This window comes from Manihot esculenta, chromosome 9 (assembly GCF_001659605.2).
Source record: "Manihot esculenta cultivar AM560-2 chromosome 9, M.esculenta_v8, whole genome shotgun sequence".
NCBI lineage: Eukaryota > Viridiplantae > Streptophyta > Magnoliopsida > Malpighiales > Euphorbiaceae > Manihot > Manihot esculenta.
The window spans coordinates 5,349,846-5,364,118 of NC_035169.2; the positions used below are offsets into that span (position 1 = coordinate 5,349,846).

General features: G+C 28.3%; 1 protein-coding gene across 1 annotated transcript; it reads right to left on the bottom strand.

The window, feature by feature from the left end:
* Positions 1-6,535: 6,535 nt before the first annotated feature.
* Positions 6,536-10,327, bottom strand: LOC110622127 (G-type lectin S-receptor-like serine/threonine-protein kinase SD3-1). The gene is made up of 2 exons (XM_021766532.2): positions 10,169-10,327; positions 6,536-9,664 (listed from the first exon to the last, which is right to left on the bottom strand). The coding sequence occupies exon 2, from the start codon at positions 9,144-9,146 to the stop codon at positions 6,870-6,872; it is 2,277 nt and encodes a 758-aa protein (XP_021622224.1). The 5' UTR covers positions 9,147-9,664; positions 10,169-10,327; the 3' UTR covers positions 6,536-6,869.
* Positions 10,328-14,273: the final 3,946 nt, after the last annotated feature.

A 14,273-nucleotide genomic window follows, 5' to 3' on the forward strand; every position in this document is an offset into this window, starting at 1 on the left:
TTTTAAAAATTTAAATTAAATATTTTAAATTTTTTGAATTAATAAATTTTTTCTATGCCATATAAATATAATAAAATAAATTATATAGTAATATTACATCATTAAAAATTACACTTAGGGCGGAGGGAGGGTACGGCAAGGGGCAAGTGCCGTACCGGTGACCGAAAAATGCTTTGAAGGGAGATGAAGGTGTCGTAGCGGTACATCTGGTGGTGCCACAGCAGTGCAGCCGCTAAGCAAGTGGTGCCCTACCAAAGAAAAGTTCCTGATTCCGCCACTGATCACCATCATGGTTACAATTGTAATAAATTTATAATTTTAAATAATGTTATTTATAATTTTAAATAATTTTATTTATTTATAAATATTTAAATTAAATCACAAAATGTTTAAAAGTTATGATTTTTTTTTTCAACAATTCATCCTTTAATATATCACATACCTAAAATGTCATTTTCACGATTGTTTAAGAAGATAAATTATTCATTTTGGTTATTTTGTAAGATTTAGCTTTATATGTATACACACATCATTTTTCAAAAAAAATCAATTGAAATGATTTTTAATATTTAGAAAAAATCTCTTTAATCTGACTCCATTTTTCAAAAACCCAATTAAATCAAACTAATATAATATTAAAATATGTAATATCTAAATTTTAATTTATAACATAAATTAACACATACACAGAGAATTATTTTCTCAATAATATGAATATAAATATTATTTAAAAAACTAATTATTTAATCCTGTAATTTAGTGAATTTAATTATTTAACCGTGAAAAATATATCATCTAGTTTATGTTTTTTAAAAATAATTAATTATTTAGTCTGTCCACATCTATAACAATAATTATCACTAATTATTATTAAAATAAATAAATTTAATATTAAAATAAAAGCTTTTATTGTATTTATTATTCTAGTATGACAGTAACTCTATTTATCAAAAGAAAAATAACAATTTTATTTTCTTGAGGATTTAGAAATTCAAGCAGCGTACTTTAAAATAAATTCTCACAAGAATTTAAAAAAATTAAATTATTGTTATCAAACACAAAAAAAAAATAAAAAAAAAAAAGAAATTCATTACTTTTAAATTTTTTTTAAAATTAATCATTCTAAACCAGTGCTCGATAATAATAAAAAAAAAAAAAAAAAAAAGTTAGGCCTTCATGATTGTTAAGTCTCAAAATTCTCCCTGCAATCTAATGTGCCCTATACTTCAAATAGGTTAGGCCCATACTTAAAATCCAGAACACATTGAAGTATTAGTTGGACTTGGCCCATTAAATTTCCATATATAAAGCAAACTCAAATAATTTTTGTAAAAATAAAACTAAAAAAAATCACCAAAACCCAAATAAATATTCTAATATTGCTTAATGACAAAACTGATATACTGTCACTCATATCCTCCAATTTTTTTTTTTTTTAAATATCTTTCTTATTTCTTTCATTTTATATTTTCATTATCTTTCTTTTCTTTTTTTTTTTCCCAATAAAAATGTTCCTTTTTCTCTTACTTTGTCTATCAAAATAAAAAAGAAAAGGTACAATTTCTACACCAAAATTTTAAGGAAGAGTAATCAAGTCCGTTTCTTCCAATTCTTTAATTAGTTAAGGAGAGTTAGAGAAGCGACCGATTAAGAAAAAAATTACTAATAAACTACAACCGTGAAATGGTAGTGGCTGATATTTCTCTTAACCATTAGTATCAAGAGTTATTATTTATTGATAATTGTTGGGTTTTCACTATCTAAGAAGAGGCGTGTTCAAGAGAAAAATACTAATCCAAAACCTATCACACGATCGACTCAGCATTTCAAGCCCTAATCTGGATGTGCGGAGCAGACCGGGTCTACCAGATCTACCACAAAATTAGGTCCAATAGAAAATAATTTAGTCCAGTGATGTGACGCATGGGGAACGGCAGGTCTAATCACTTCGCAACCATGCTCGCATACATGTCAGAAAAAATTAAATGACCGCTTGACATATAGAAGAGGTCTAACACGTCTGTACGTACGGACCTAAGTGGTAGGACATGTGGCGTCATTATAGAGAGGCAGTTAGAAGTCATTAGAGGATAAAAGAGAAAGGGATAAAAGGGAGAAACATTTTTCTCTCTATCTAAGTTCATACAACTACGATAAAATTCTATTTTCTGAATCTCAAAACATCATTTATAATTATGATTGGTATTGAAAATAATCGTTGCGAAAACAAAACTTTCTCGCGGATTATTCACTCTAACGAAACCACATAGGAGCTAAAAATCCATCACTATACAACTTATCCCATAACCTAAAAAAAATAAAGAAAAAATAACAAAAACAAATATTTATACCACTCACTCGAAAAAGAAAGAAACAACCCACAAACTAGCGAAAGACCTTCCCTGCCTAGAAGAAGTAGGCACATGCAATTCTCTCCTATTAGTAAAATAATATATAATTGATGATGGAGCTAATAATGTAGAAGAAAACATGGAGATTCTGTTAATATATGGAGACGTGAGTGGCCATGAATGATCAACGGCAGCCGCACGAGCTCTTTCCTTGGATTCTCTTCTCACCTATGCGCTAAGTCGCCTGCCTTCTCCTCTGACATTATAATTTAATCCACCTTATCTATGTATAAAGCTGCAATTCTTTCCTTTCTTTTTTAATCATTGATTTTGGATTGGGAGCATTGGATTCTCACCTAATTGCACCTTCTTCCACTTAGTCTCCATCCAAATATTTAATTCCCATTATTTGATTTTTTTTTAATTCATTATTTTCTCAACTCTTTTTGGTTTGGGAGAAGTGAAGAGAAAAAATGAATTTTTAAAAAAAAATTCAAAATTTTCTCTTATCTAAACATTGAACTAAGAGGAAGAAGAATCTTCAATTAATCATAAAGATTACACCAAAAGGTAGCTTTCTACTCTCGTTACCTATCTTTTGCTTTCTCTGCAGGTTGACTCAAACAAGGCATAGAAAGTAATTTTCACCACAAAAGTAAAAAGAAACGATTCAAATCAGGAAATGAATGAGGAATATATAAATTTTTCTTTTTTTTTTTAAAAAAAAATTAAAGCTGCTAACAAAGAAGCTAAGGTCTAGTACATTCCACTTAGTCTCTCTGCAATTATCTCAAATCTTCAACTCTAAAACCAGTCATTGCTCGATGAGGATCGAATTCTCAACCCTAGTTAAACGGATAAGAGCGTCCAACCATCCACGCCAATGCAATATTTAGCATATAATTAATAAGCACATCCCAGAAATCCTAACAAGATTAACTGCAATGAGATCAAAGCTGCTTCTAGGATTGATTATTTGATCAAAACCCCAGCTGGCTAACTTGTGATCAGTCCTCACACTATTATACATACATATATATATATATATAGAAGTCAGGTACTGAAACCATTACTTTTGAAGACTATGCAAAGTTGTGATATTGCTAAATGCAAAGAAGAAGAAGAGCTCTATATCAGGAGGAGCAAAAAAGTTGATAGAAGATTCCTTTGAAGAGCATTTTGGAGCTACCCTTCTCTTCATTGGAGCTGGTGGACATGATAATCTCTCAGATATTCTGAATTTTTGAGCCTTTGGCGTAGAACAAGAAGAAGAAGAAGCAGCCATGTCATCATCAAGACAAGACAGATCATCCAATGATGTTCCTTTGCTTGTGGAGACAACTTGTTCTTGTCGCTGAAGTTGCTTGAATCTTCTTGTTCTTGGATTGGATGGTGCCATTACTTTGATGAGAAGCTAACGAATCAGTCTTGTCCGAAATTTAAGGGTTTAAAAAGCTGCAGAGAATAAGCACGATGTGGGTAATTTAGAAATGAAAAAATCTTTTCAGCTTTTTGATAGAATCGAGTAAGTGTGAAGAGGGAAAGAGAACAGTAGGTAATAAAATTAATTAAAGTTTGAACATCGTCATAGAAGAAAGCAACAGAAACATTCCAAGATCAGTCATTTAATAACTATTTGAAATGTTGGAAAGTTTCTGGCAGGTGTTCAGAAATTCCAAAATTATATTACACCAGCATTTGCAACTGCTACCACTACAAGAGGAATTTTATTCAAAAATTCTACCAAATCCTAATACCATTGGTCCTTTTTTTAAGAGAAACAATGCAAATCTTTGTAGAAATTATTTTTTTAGGGTGTCAATCAAATTGCAAGCTTAATTTTTAGATTTATTTATTCAATTTTATAGACATTCAGCTTAACTAAGAATTTAAGTTCAAAAACTTATATATTTGTAAACTCAATTATAAATATAGTTAAATTATTTCAGTCGAAACTTATTATTTTTAAATTAAAATTTATTAGGGTTATAAATAGATTGAACTATTCATAAGTTATTTATGACGTATCAAATCAATAAAATCTCGACTTGATTTGTCTTATTTACTCAATAACTAAACTTGAGTTTATTGTTGTTCGATTTAAATTCTAATGAGTTAAACTCGAATTCAGTTCGATCTCAAAAATTTTTTTAATAAATCAAACTTGATCTGTTTTAATATCAATTTTCCAAGCCTAGGGACTGCAATTTGCTAATGATTCCAACTTGTAGACACTTTCAACAGTTTGCTTCTTTTGCCCTTGTTCTAGCTTTTTAGGTTTTTATTAAAGTGGAGGATTTAAAAAGACATTTTTCAGGTAAAAGTAAAAAAAAAAAACTTTTTATCAAAGTGAGATGAAAACAGTGAAGTGAGTATTAATCGGTTTAAATTAAAATAATTGATTGGACTGATTAATTTAAAATTTTATTTTTTTTATTTGGTTCGATTTATTTTTATTTTTTAAAAAATTTTAGTGATATTAATTTAATTCAGTTTTAAAAAATAATTTGATAAAGATGATGATAGATTGATGTTGTGGTATCTAATTAAGTTTTTGGATATAATTTTAAATATATATATCATCGAATCCGCCACCGTCGCGTCGCCATTCTGCCCTTTGTTTCAGATTGGTAAGTTCTCATCACGGAGATAACGAGTATAAGAGAAAAAGTGATTTCTTCATTTCTTGGCTTGAAATTTTATCAATCGTTTAGTGAGTTTTTATAGTTTTAATTGATTTTCATGATTTTAGATTTTATTTATATATTATATTATTTCAAAAATTATCATTCTGTTATTCGGTCACACCTTGTTTGGAAATTTGGAGTTCTTTCTCACCTTTTTTGGAAATTTCTAGGATTGAAAGGAAAATAAATATTTTTTTATTTTTATTTAGATAGATGAAAAAAAAAAAGAAAAATATTTATGTTCTTAAAAGAAAATAATTATATTTTTATAAACTTACCATCGCACTTTTTTTATTTATGCAGTGAAATATATACAAATTTAAAATAAAAAGTATATTTTTTTTATTTTCTCTTTAAATTGGAGAGAGAATAATTAAAAACAATAAATATTATTTTTCTTACCTCATTTATTTTTCTTAATTATTTTTCTTTTCGTCTTATTTTTCAAATATCCAAACATAATGTAATAAGTTTCCCATATCTTTTATTTAAAATAACTCCTTTATAAAAATATTGTTTTTTTACTTCTATTTAATTATTATAATCTTATTTAATTCTATTTATTTATAAAAAAATTTTAAAAATATTTCTTAATATTTAATAAAATATTATATTTTTAAAATAAATATAATTAAAAAGTTATTTTTTAATATATATAAAAAATAAAATAAATAAAATTTATAAAAATGATATATATTTTTTTAAAAAAATATTTTATTATAAAAATAATTAAATTCTTTCGTTCCAATCATAAAAAAGAGATGACCAAGCCCACCCACTGAACATAAAACTTTTGATTGGAAAACCAATATCTAAAATGCATGGGCCTGCATGAATCCTCCGCAGCCTTTCTGCTTGATTCAATAAGACTGAGAGGACAGGGAGCAAAATGTCAAAGTCTCCATCCATTTTTCTTTTCTGCCCAGGACTTCAACCCTAATTTGCTGACTTTGAAAATGTCATACAGAGCATTAACTCCATCTATAACCAGGAAATATGATTCTAGGATGTCTTAGAAATTACCACTGCCTTGTCCAGATTCTCCATAACTGATTGGAAACTAATGTATATGAGTTTGAACTAAAATTTTGAATTGATTCGATGCAATCGATTATTGATTATTTTAGTTTGAACCAAATATTGATCGGCCGACATCTCAATCATCATGATTTATTGTGATGATCGCCGGACTTCAAACCCATTAAGCCATACGCAAGTAAATCAACCCAACATTGCTTGACTCAGCCTTGTGGTGTGCAATGGACCGGACTGACCACGCACGCAAGTCTATTTGAGAAAAGTCTAACCCGGTGACGTGACAAAAGGCGAAAAAAGCAAATCCAATCACCTTGCAGCCCTGTCAGCACGCGTGCTGAGAAAAATTAAATGACCGCCTGACATGGAAGAGTGTTCTGACCCGTCCATACGTACGACCTAAGTGGCAAAGGGAAGGAAACATAAACCCTATTTTCTAGATTTCAGAACATCATACTCTAAAGCCAAAATAACTTCTCACATGAATGTTAAACAATAACTAGAAAAAAACAGTGAGAAGAAAGCAAAAATAGGTTGGCTAATATACCCATCACAACTTTCTGCAACAGATATCCAAACCCAGAATGCAAAGGAGGTGAACATTTCACTTTAGGAAGATCTAACTGGAACTTTCTTCTCAGAGTTCTCTATAGAATCATGCCCATTTGGGTAAAAAATTGCATGCCTTTTTCAAAAAAAATGTTGCCAACTTGTCACTGCGATGCATAGTTAGTCCTACTATACACAATGAAAAAGAGAAACTAAATGAATTAGATCTTCATACTTCAACTGGATTCTATGATGCTGAGCCCGACGTTAATGATAATTCTTCTGCAGGTAAACTCAGGCCGGCAAAAGGAGGCGGTGGGGGATCAACTGTCAATGTGCCTTCCAATACCTTCACTACCTCTCCCATTGAAGGTCTCATTCGTTCATCGCTTTGAAGGCACCAAAACGCAGTTCTCAACGTTCGCTCCAGCTCCTCTATATCGAACCCATCATCCATTCTGTTATCCACAGCCCTTTCAGGGTGACCCTGCAACCATTCCTTGTAAGCCCACTCGCAAACCTCCCCGACCTGAAGACACCCCGTTACCAATATCAACATCATTTTGCCGAAATCCTCCACATCTTTCTCTCGAACACATGATGCTTCAGGGTGAACTATCCCCAACCCAAATTCGCTCACCTTGGCCTCGTAATTTTTATCCAAGATTACATTCTCACACTTCAAGTTTCCATGGCTTACAAACTCCCTACATCCTGTGTGTAAATAACAAATAGCTCTTGCTACATCTAAGCATATGTTAACCCTTCTTCTCCATGTTAGTCGCTTACTCAACTCATCATCTTCCATATGTTTCAGCACAGAACCATTTTTGACATACTCGTAAACCAAAATTCTTTGACTTAACTCGCAACAATAGCCATCAAGCTTCACCAAGTTTCTGTGATGTATGCTTCCTATTTTTGAAACAACAGCTCGAAACTTCCTTTCTTCGACGGATGTTTCCAAGTCCTTAATCGCTACTGGCTGGTGGTTTGGAAGAACACCTCTATACATCTTTGGCCCAATTTGATACTTGAAATTTCCTGTGATTTCCTTGATCTCAGCAAAGGATAACATCATCAAACCCTTTGAATTACCGCCAGTGTAGGCCAAGGCAGCTTTCTTCCAAATCAAATTTCTTCTTCTATATATGTAGCAGCCAAGTGCTAACTGAATTACGGCAAATAAAACAAATGTACCTGAAACAGCTCCAACGAGACAAGGAATGCTCAACCAATAAGTGCGCTTGGCTGGAGATTGTGCTGAAGAAGATCCAGAAGAATTGGGATCAACAGGTAATGGGTCTGAACATGTCTTAATAAAAGATATAGAACTTAAAGAGGGGCCTGAATAGCCAGAGAAGTAAGGAGTAGTTTTCATTCGGCATTCAGCAGTTCCATCATTTGTGTACGTTGCAGCTGTACACATTGAGTTCCTCAGGCACAAAATCTTGCATTGCTGTAAGCTAGTTAGGACAATTGAGTCAGTTGGTGGATAAATTTCATAAAGAAAGGTGTTCTTATATGTGATCATACTGGAAGCTGACTTGCAATCCTGAGCAAAACATTTCGAGTTAGGATCAGATGTTATCTTAAATGGGCATTGGCATTCAGGTGAGCCCGATGCATTGAAAACACAGACACCATGGTGGCCACATGTTGCAAAGACATCGCACTGATTCTCAACAGCTTGCCAGACCGCTCTCCATGACTTTGAATCAGCTTCCCATGAGTACATCCGCAGATTACCATCAGCATCTAGCCTTAACGATCGAAAATTTACCGTGTCATTGTGATCTTCACCAAAGACAGACCACATGGGCTTCAAAGTCTGGTCCACGAGTTGCAGAATTCCATCAGAGGTAAGGACAGCGCTGAGGTTGGATGCAAATGGATTTCCACTGGTCCAGTATACGACATCACTTTCCCACTTTAGCTGTAACTGGCCCGAAGCATTCATATAAAGACTGTAGTAACTTGACACAGAATTTTTGCTAGCAGCTCTAAGTGTTTTATAGATAGATAAACTCTGGCCCGGAAGAATTGTATCAGAAGGATTGTCAAAGCTTTGCCAAACAACAGATCCCATTTCATCCTGTAGAACAAGATTGCCATCGTCACGAAGAACGCCAGAAACAACAGCTGATCGGCTTGTCTTGCTGGACCACACGGTGACTCCCTTAAAGGAATCAACCAAAACCAGTTCCCCACTTTGAGAAAGCTGGAAATAGGACTTGTTACCAACACTAATTTCAGCTCCAGCAACCCAAACAACAGTTTGTTTGCTAACAGGAATGGATTTTGAATTGAAGCGAATTCCAACACTATACTGATTAGGCTGATCAGAATGGCTAAAGAAACCAATAGCAAAATCACCATTGGGAGAAACCCATGAGTTATTTTCCTCTACAGAAAGTTTTGAACCTAAGGGAATTTTTGAGAGAACAACAGAAACTAGAGAAAACCCAGTGAAGAGAAATAGAAGAAAAGGTTTAAAATGGAAGAATTTGTCTTGTTTAAGCATACTTAATATGCTTAGTTATGCAACAAAAGGAGAAGCTTATAAGCCTCAAATTAATCAGGCTAATGAATATCAATACATTCAAAACTGAGAATAATGTAAAAGAATGAAATGAGAAAGACTCAAGAGAAAGAATCCTCAAGGAATCACTGTTACGAAAAAGATATTCAAGGCTATTGAATCACATTTCAGGGATCATTAAGAAAAATCTGGTCCAAATCCAGGAATTTGAAGGGCTCTATGATATAATCAAGCAGAAAACATTGACTATGAATCAGAAACAACTCAAGAGGGAACTAAGTATTCAGAGTTTGGTACCTCAAATGACTAGTGAAGCAGCCAGAAACTCAAGAAGCCGGCAGAGAGTGCCACCTTGACCACAACCAACATATCAAATGTTCCCTATTGAGCCAGTAAGCAAAATAGGCATGCGGGTGTCCAATACATTTGCCCAGGCAAAGGAGATTAATGAATATACTATTCAAGTAACCAGAAATGTTAAATTTGATGAAATAGACTACCTGTAAAAAAGAAAAAGAGGATTTTTAATGGAGGCACATAAGAGAAGACTGGGTTCTGAAATTGAAACTTTTAGCACACATGGGACCCAAAATTAGGCCAATGGGTTACCACATTACAGAGACCAGCTCTGCAATCACTTTCAGGACTTTTAAAAAATAAATAAATGAAGTCTAGACAATGATACTGGGAAAGAAAGTAGTAAAAAAAAATTATTTAATTAAATAATTTGATGAAGAACAAGGAATAGAAGGAAAAAACCAAAACTTGAATAGCCGAAAAATCTAGAAGGAACAGACCACGCACATAAATCACAGAAATTTTTGAAGTGAGTCTGTTCTGATTTCAAGTGAGAACAAGCCAAAGATCTGTTTGTCTCCATGTAAAGTATTTCCAAGAAAAAGAAGCATCTGGGTAGTTCAAAGTAGTGAACTTTCTTTCCCTGAAAACTTTTTTTTTTCCCAGATAACAAACAAGAAAATGAGATACGAGAAAAAAGTAATTACCAGAACTGGGCGTTCTCGCGAGGAAATGGAGTTTTGGAGTTTTGGATTTGAGAACTCAGAGACAATGTGGCATGAAAATGAAATTCCTTCTGCAGTCTTGAAGAAGTTAATGGAGATTTGAGACAGTTTCTCTGAGCAGGTGTGAAAGCGAACGCAGTATTTTGCAAGAATTCAGTAACTGAGAATGGATTTTGTAGGGAATATATAAATTAATTACTGAAAATGACTACTAACTCCCTGTAATTTAATTACATTTCCTAAAATGCCAAATTTATCCTTTTCTTTTTTTTTTAGCCCAAATGCTAAATTTATAGCTAAACTATATAATAATATTAAATTTCACCACCCTCTTAAAATTTTAATTTTTATATGAAAATAAATTAAATGTAATTTTATTTTTAATATATTACTATATTTACTTCTCTCATTCTTAACAAAGTTGAAAAAATAGTTTAGTTAAACAAAAATTTAATAAGTTTAAGTTTAATAAATGAGAATTATATTTTCATTAAATTATAATTAAATTATTATAATGGTATTTGAGTTTAAATATATCAAACATATTTTAATACTTTGAAATTAAATATTAATTATACTCACAGTTTTAATCTAATAATAAAGTATATCTGATTAAATTTGAAATAGTTTAAATTTTATTTTTATAATTTTTAATTTTTATTTTAAAAAAATTAAATATTAATTAATTAAAATATAATTTTTATTTTAGTGTTAGCCGTGTGAAATTTATTTAAGTCAAGATACGGGTATGCTGTTCCTTTCACGAGTATCCCGTCATTTTTTTAAAAAAGAAGTTTTAGCTATATGAATAGACCTATGCCATACCATTAAATTATGAATTCATTAAAAAAAAAAAATTATGATTAACGTTCAAAGTTTCAGACTCTAATACCCAACGACTCTCATTGACTTTTATAAATTATTATTATTATTATTATTACAATAACTATAAATTTTAAATAGTCACAAATTTTTATTAAATTTTTAAAATTAATATTTTTATTAAATAAGTTAATCGCAATATTATTCTAACTACTAGAGAATTTATTAAGTATAATCGTCTCTTTTTAAAATTATATTTCTTTTTATTTGATATAATTTTATTAATACAATCAGTAATTTTACTAAAAAAAAGAAAAATATACAAAATTTAAATATAAATTTATGATTTTTAATTACGAAACTAAATTATATTATTCATTCAATTTTATAAGTTTTATTTATTTTACTTTTTATATATATTTAAAATATATTTTTTTATTAATTTTTGTCCCCTTGTTTCTATCATTTTCTTACTTTCAATATAAATGACACTTTTTTTTCCTACCACGTGCACTTCGCGAAGCATGTCGTAGAAGCAGTTAATTATAAAAAAAAGTTTACAACATGTTAAAAAAATAAAAGTCAAGAAGTTCAATAAAAATAATAAACTTGTGTGAAGGGCTTAATAATCAAAATGCAAAAAGTTTGAGGGATTGAAAGTGGGTTTTTCCAATTGCTTTTATTAATGGCCCAGCTGCAAAGCTGTAAATGGATGCAGACCTAATCATTTGTACACAGAGATGCGGGATAATTATTAAAATAATGTTTTTTTAAAAATCTATTTACCAAAATAGTGTAAAATTAAAATAATTTATAAAATTAATATTTGTTATAGAAAATGATATATACTTTTAAGTTCATGTAATTTTAATTATTTATATTATTTAATTTGTATAATTTTAATTATTTATATTACTTATTAATTTTGATGAAATTCAATAAATTTAAATTATTAAATATATAATTATATAAAATTAATTATAATTTTTCAAACTATAATTATATCAAATTTGAACTAAATCAAAAATTAAATTTATATAATTATAGTTTTTTAAAATTTAATTGTAACTAAAAAATAGAACCATACTAAAAAATTAAATTTTTTTAGTTCTCTGAACTGTACTTGTACTAAATTAGAATAGTACCAAAAAAATAATTTTGCACAATTATATAAAATTAATTGTAATTATTTTAATTATAATTGTACTAAATTAAAATAATATTAAAAATTAATTTTATATAATTATATATTTAATAATTTAAATATATTAAATTTGATCAAAATTAATAAATAGTATAAATAATTAAAATTATATAAAATATAAACTTAAAAGTGTAAATATGAATGTGAAAATAAGTTTATTAGATTTATTTTTATGGAATGATGAAAGAATTTAATTTTAAAAAAAAAATTAGAAATTTTAATTAAAATTTAAATAAATAAGAATTATTCAATTAATTTTAATAATATATAAAAATCTAAGGATAATTTTTTTGACAAACCATTCACAGGAGCCGTTGATTTTTATTGCAATTGAAAATGTCAACTTATTTTTTAAAACCGCTAATTTAATTCATCTTTTTAATAATTAACCCCAGGGATACAGCCAAAGAAATCCAAGCGCCACGTGACAATTTTTTAATATATTAATTTATTAGGTAGGCTTTGGGCAGTCAACCTTTTTAGTATAGACGTAAACGCCGCCGTACATTAAATTGACCTTGATTTTCCTTTCAATTACGCTTGTACCACAATTTGTAACGGCCCTTGAGTTAGGGTTTTCTTAAATTTTTAAAAATAAAAATTAAATTAAATTAAAATTTTAAATTAATTATAAATTTTAAATTAAATACTATTCACTACTATTTTAAGCGATATTTTTAAATTTTTTATATTCTTCTTTCATTATTATTAATTTAAATATTTAAATTTTAAATAAATTAATCTAACTTTTATATTTAAATATAATTTTTTTTTATTTTTAAAATTAATATTAAAAAAATAAATAACATAATAATTAAATATGTTATTCATCTTTTTAATAATAATAAATTTTATTTTATCGATAATAATTATAAATATTTTATATTAAATTTATTATTAATTTAAAATAATAATATATATAAAATAATTAAAAATATTATATATATATATATATCCACTATTAAAGTTGTAAATTACATTTAAATTATTATTATATTTAAAATTAAATATATCAGTAACTATAATTATATATGAGGTAATTTTAATTTTATATATAGAATTCATTTATATTTAAAAAATATTAACATATTATATGTACATATACAACTAGAATTCTCACATTTTGATTTTAAAAAATAGACTAAAATCAATATTATATCAATTTATTTAAAATTTAAATATTTAAATTAAAATATAAAATCATATAAATATTAGATATTTTTAACCCAATTATTATTATTATTATTATTATTATTATTATTATTATTTATTTATTTTATTATAGAAGATAATAAGAATTCACTATTACAAAATTCATATTTTCTCTATCTAAGAGATAAAAGAAATTAATGAGATGTTAAAATGTTAAAATATTTTTAAGTAAATATGAGAGATTTTATATTTTATTTATATAATTTTTAAATTTTTATTAAGAAAAAGAAATTGATGAGCCATAATAAAATTCAGCCCAAACTATGGAAAAGGAAAAATAACAAGAGCATCTCCCTCTAAAAAAAGTCTTTAGAGAGATGTGCTTTGAGATTGTTTCTAGATTCCTTGTACTGCCTAGTTGCTTGATAAATTTCTTATTAAAGGATAAATAATATTTTTTATAATTTAAGAATTTTTTTAAAATGAAGATACACTTACTTTCAATTTTAACTAAATAATTATTTAAAATTTTAATTTAATATTATTTAAATTTAAAATAATATATTGAATATTTTGAAAAACTATAGTAATAAATTTATTTATCAATAAAAATAAATATCAATATATATTAAGTTTAAATTATAAATTGGTGAAGTTAAGAATTTGATTTGTAATTATCATTAATAGTCAATAAGTAATTAATGGGTTCATTCGGCGTAAATCTAAATTAATCGAATAAATAAAGTTTAAATATCAAATTATTTATATAAAAAAAAATATTGAGAGTGGGAATTTAATAGAAATATAGATAAACCAACAACTAGGTTGATATAAAATGCACCCACTCAAAATGAATGATAATATTGGCATCCAATGATCATTTTGAAGTCTCTAGTCAAAGCATTTTTC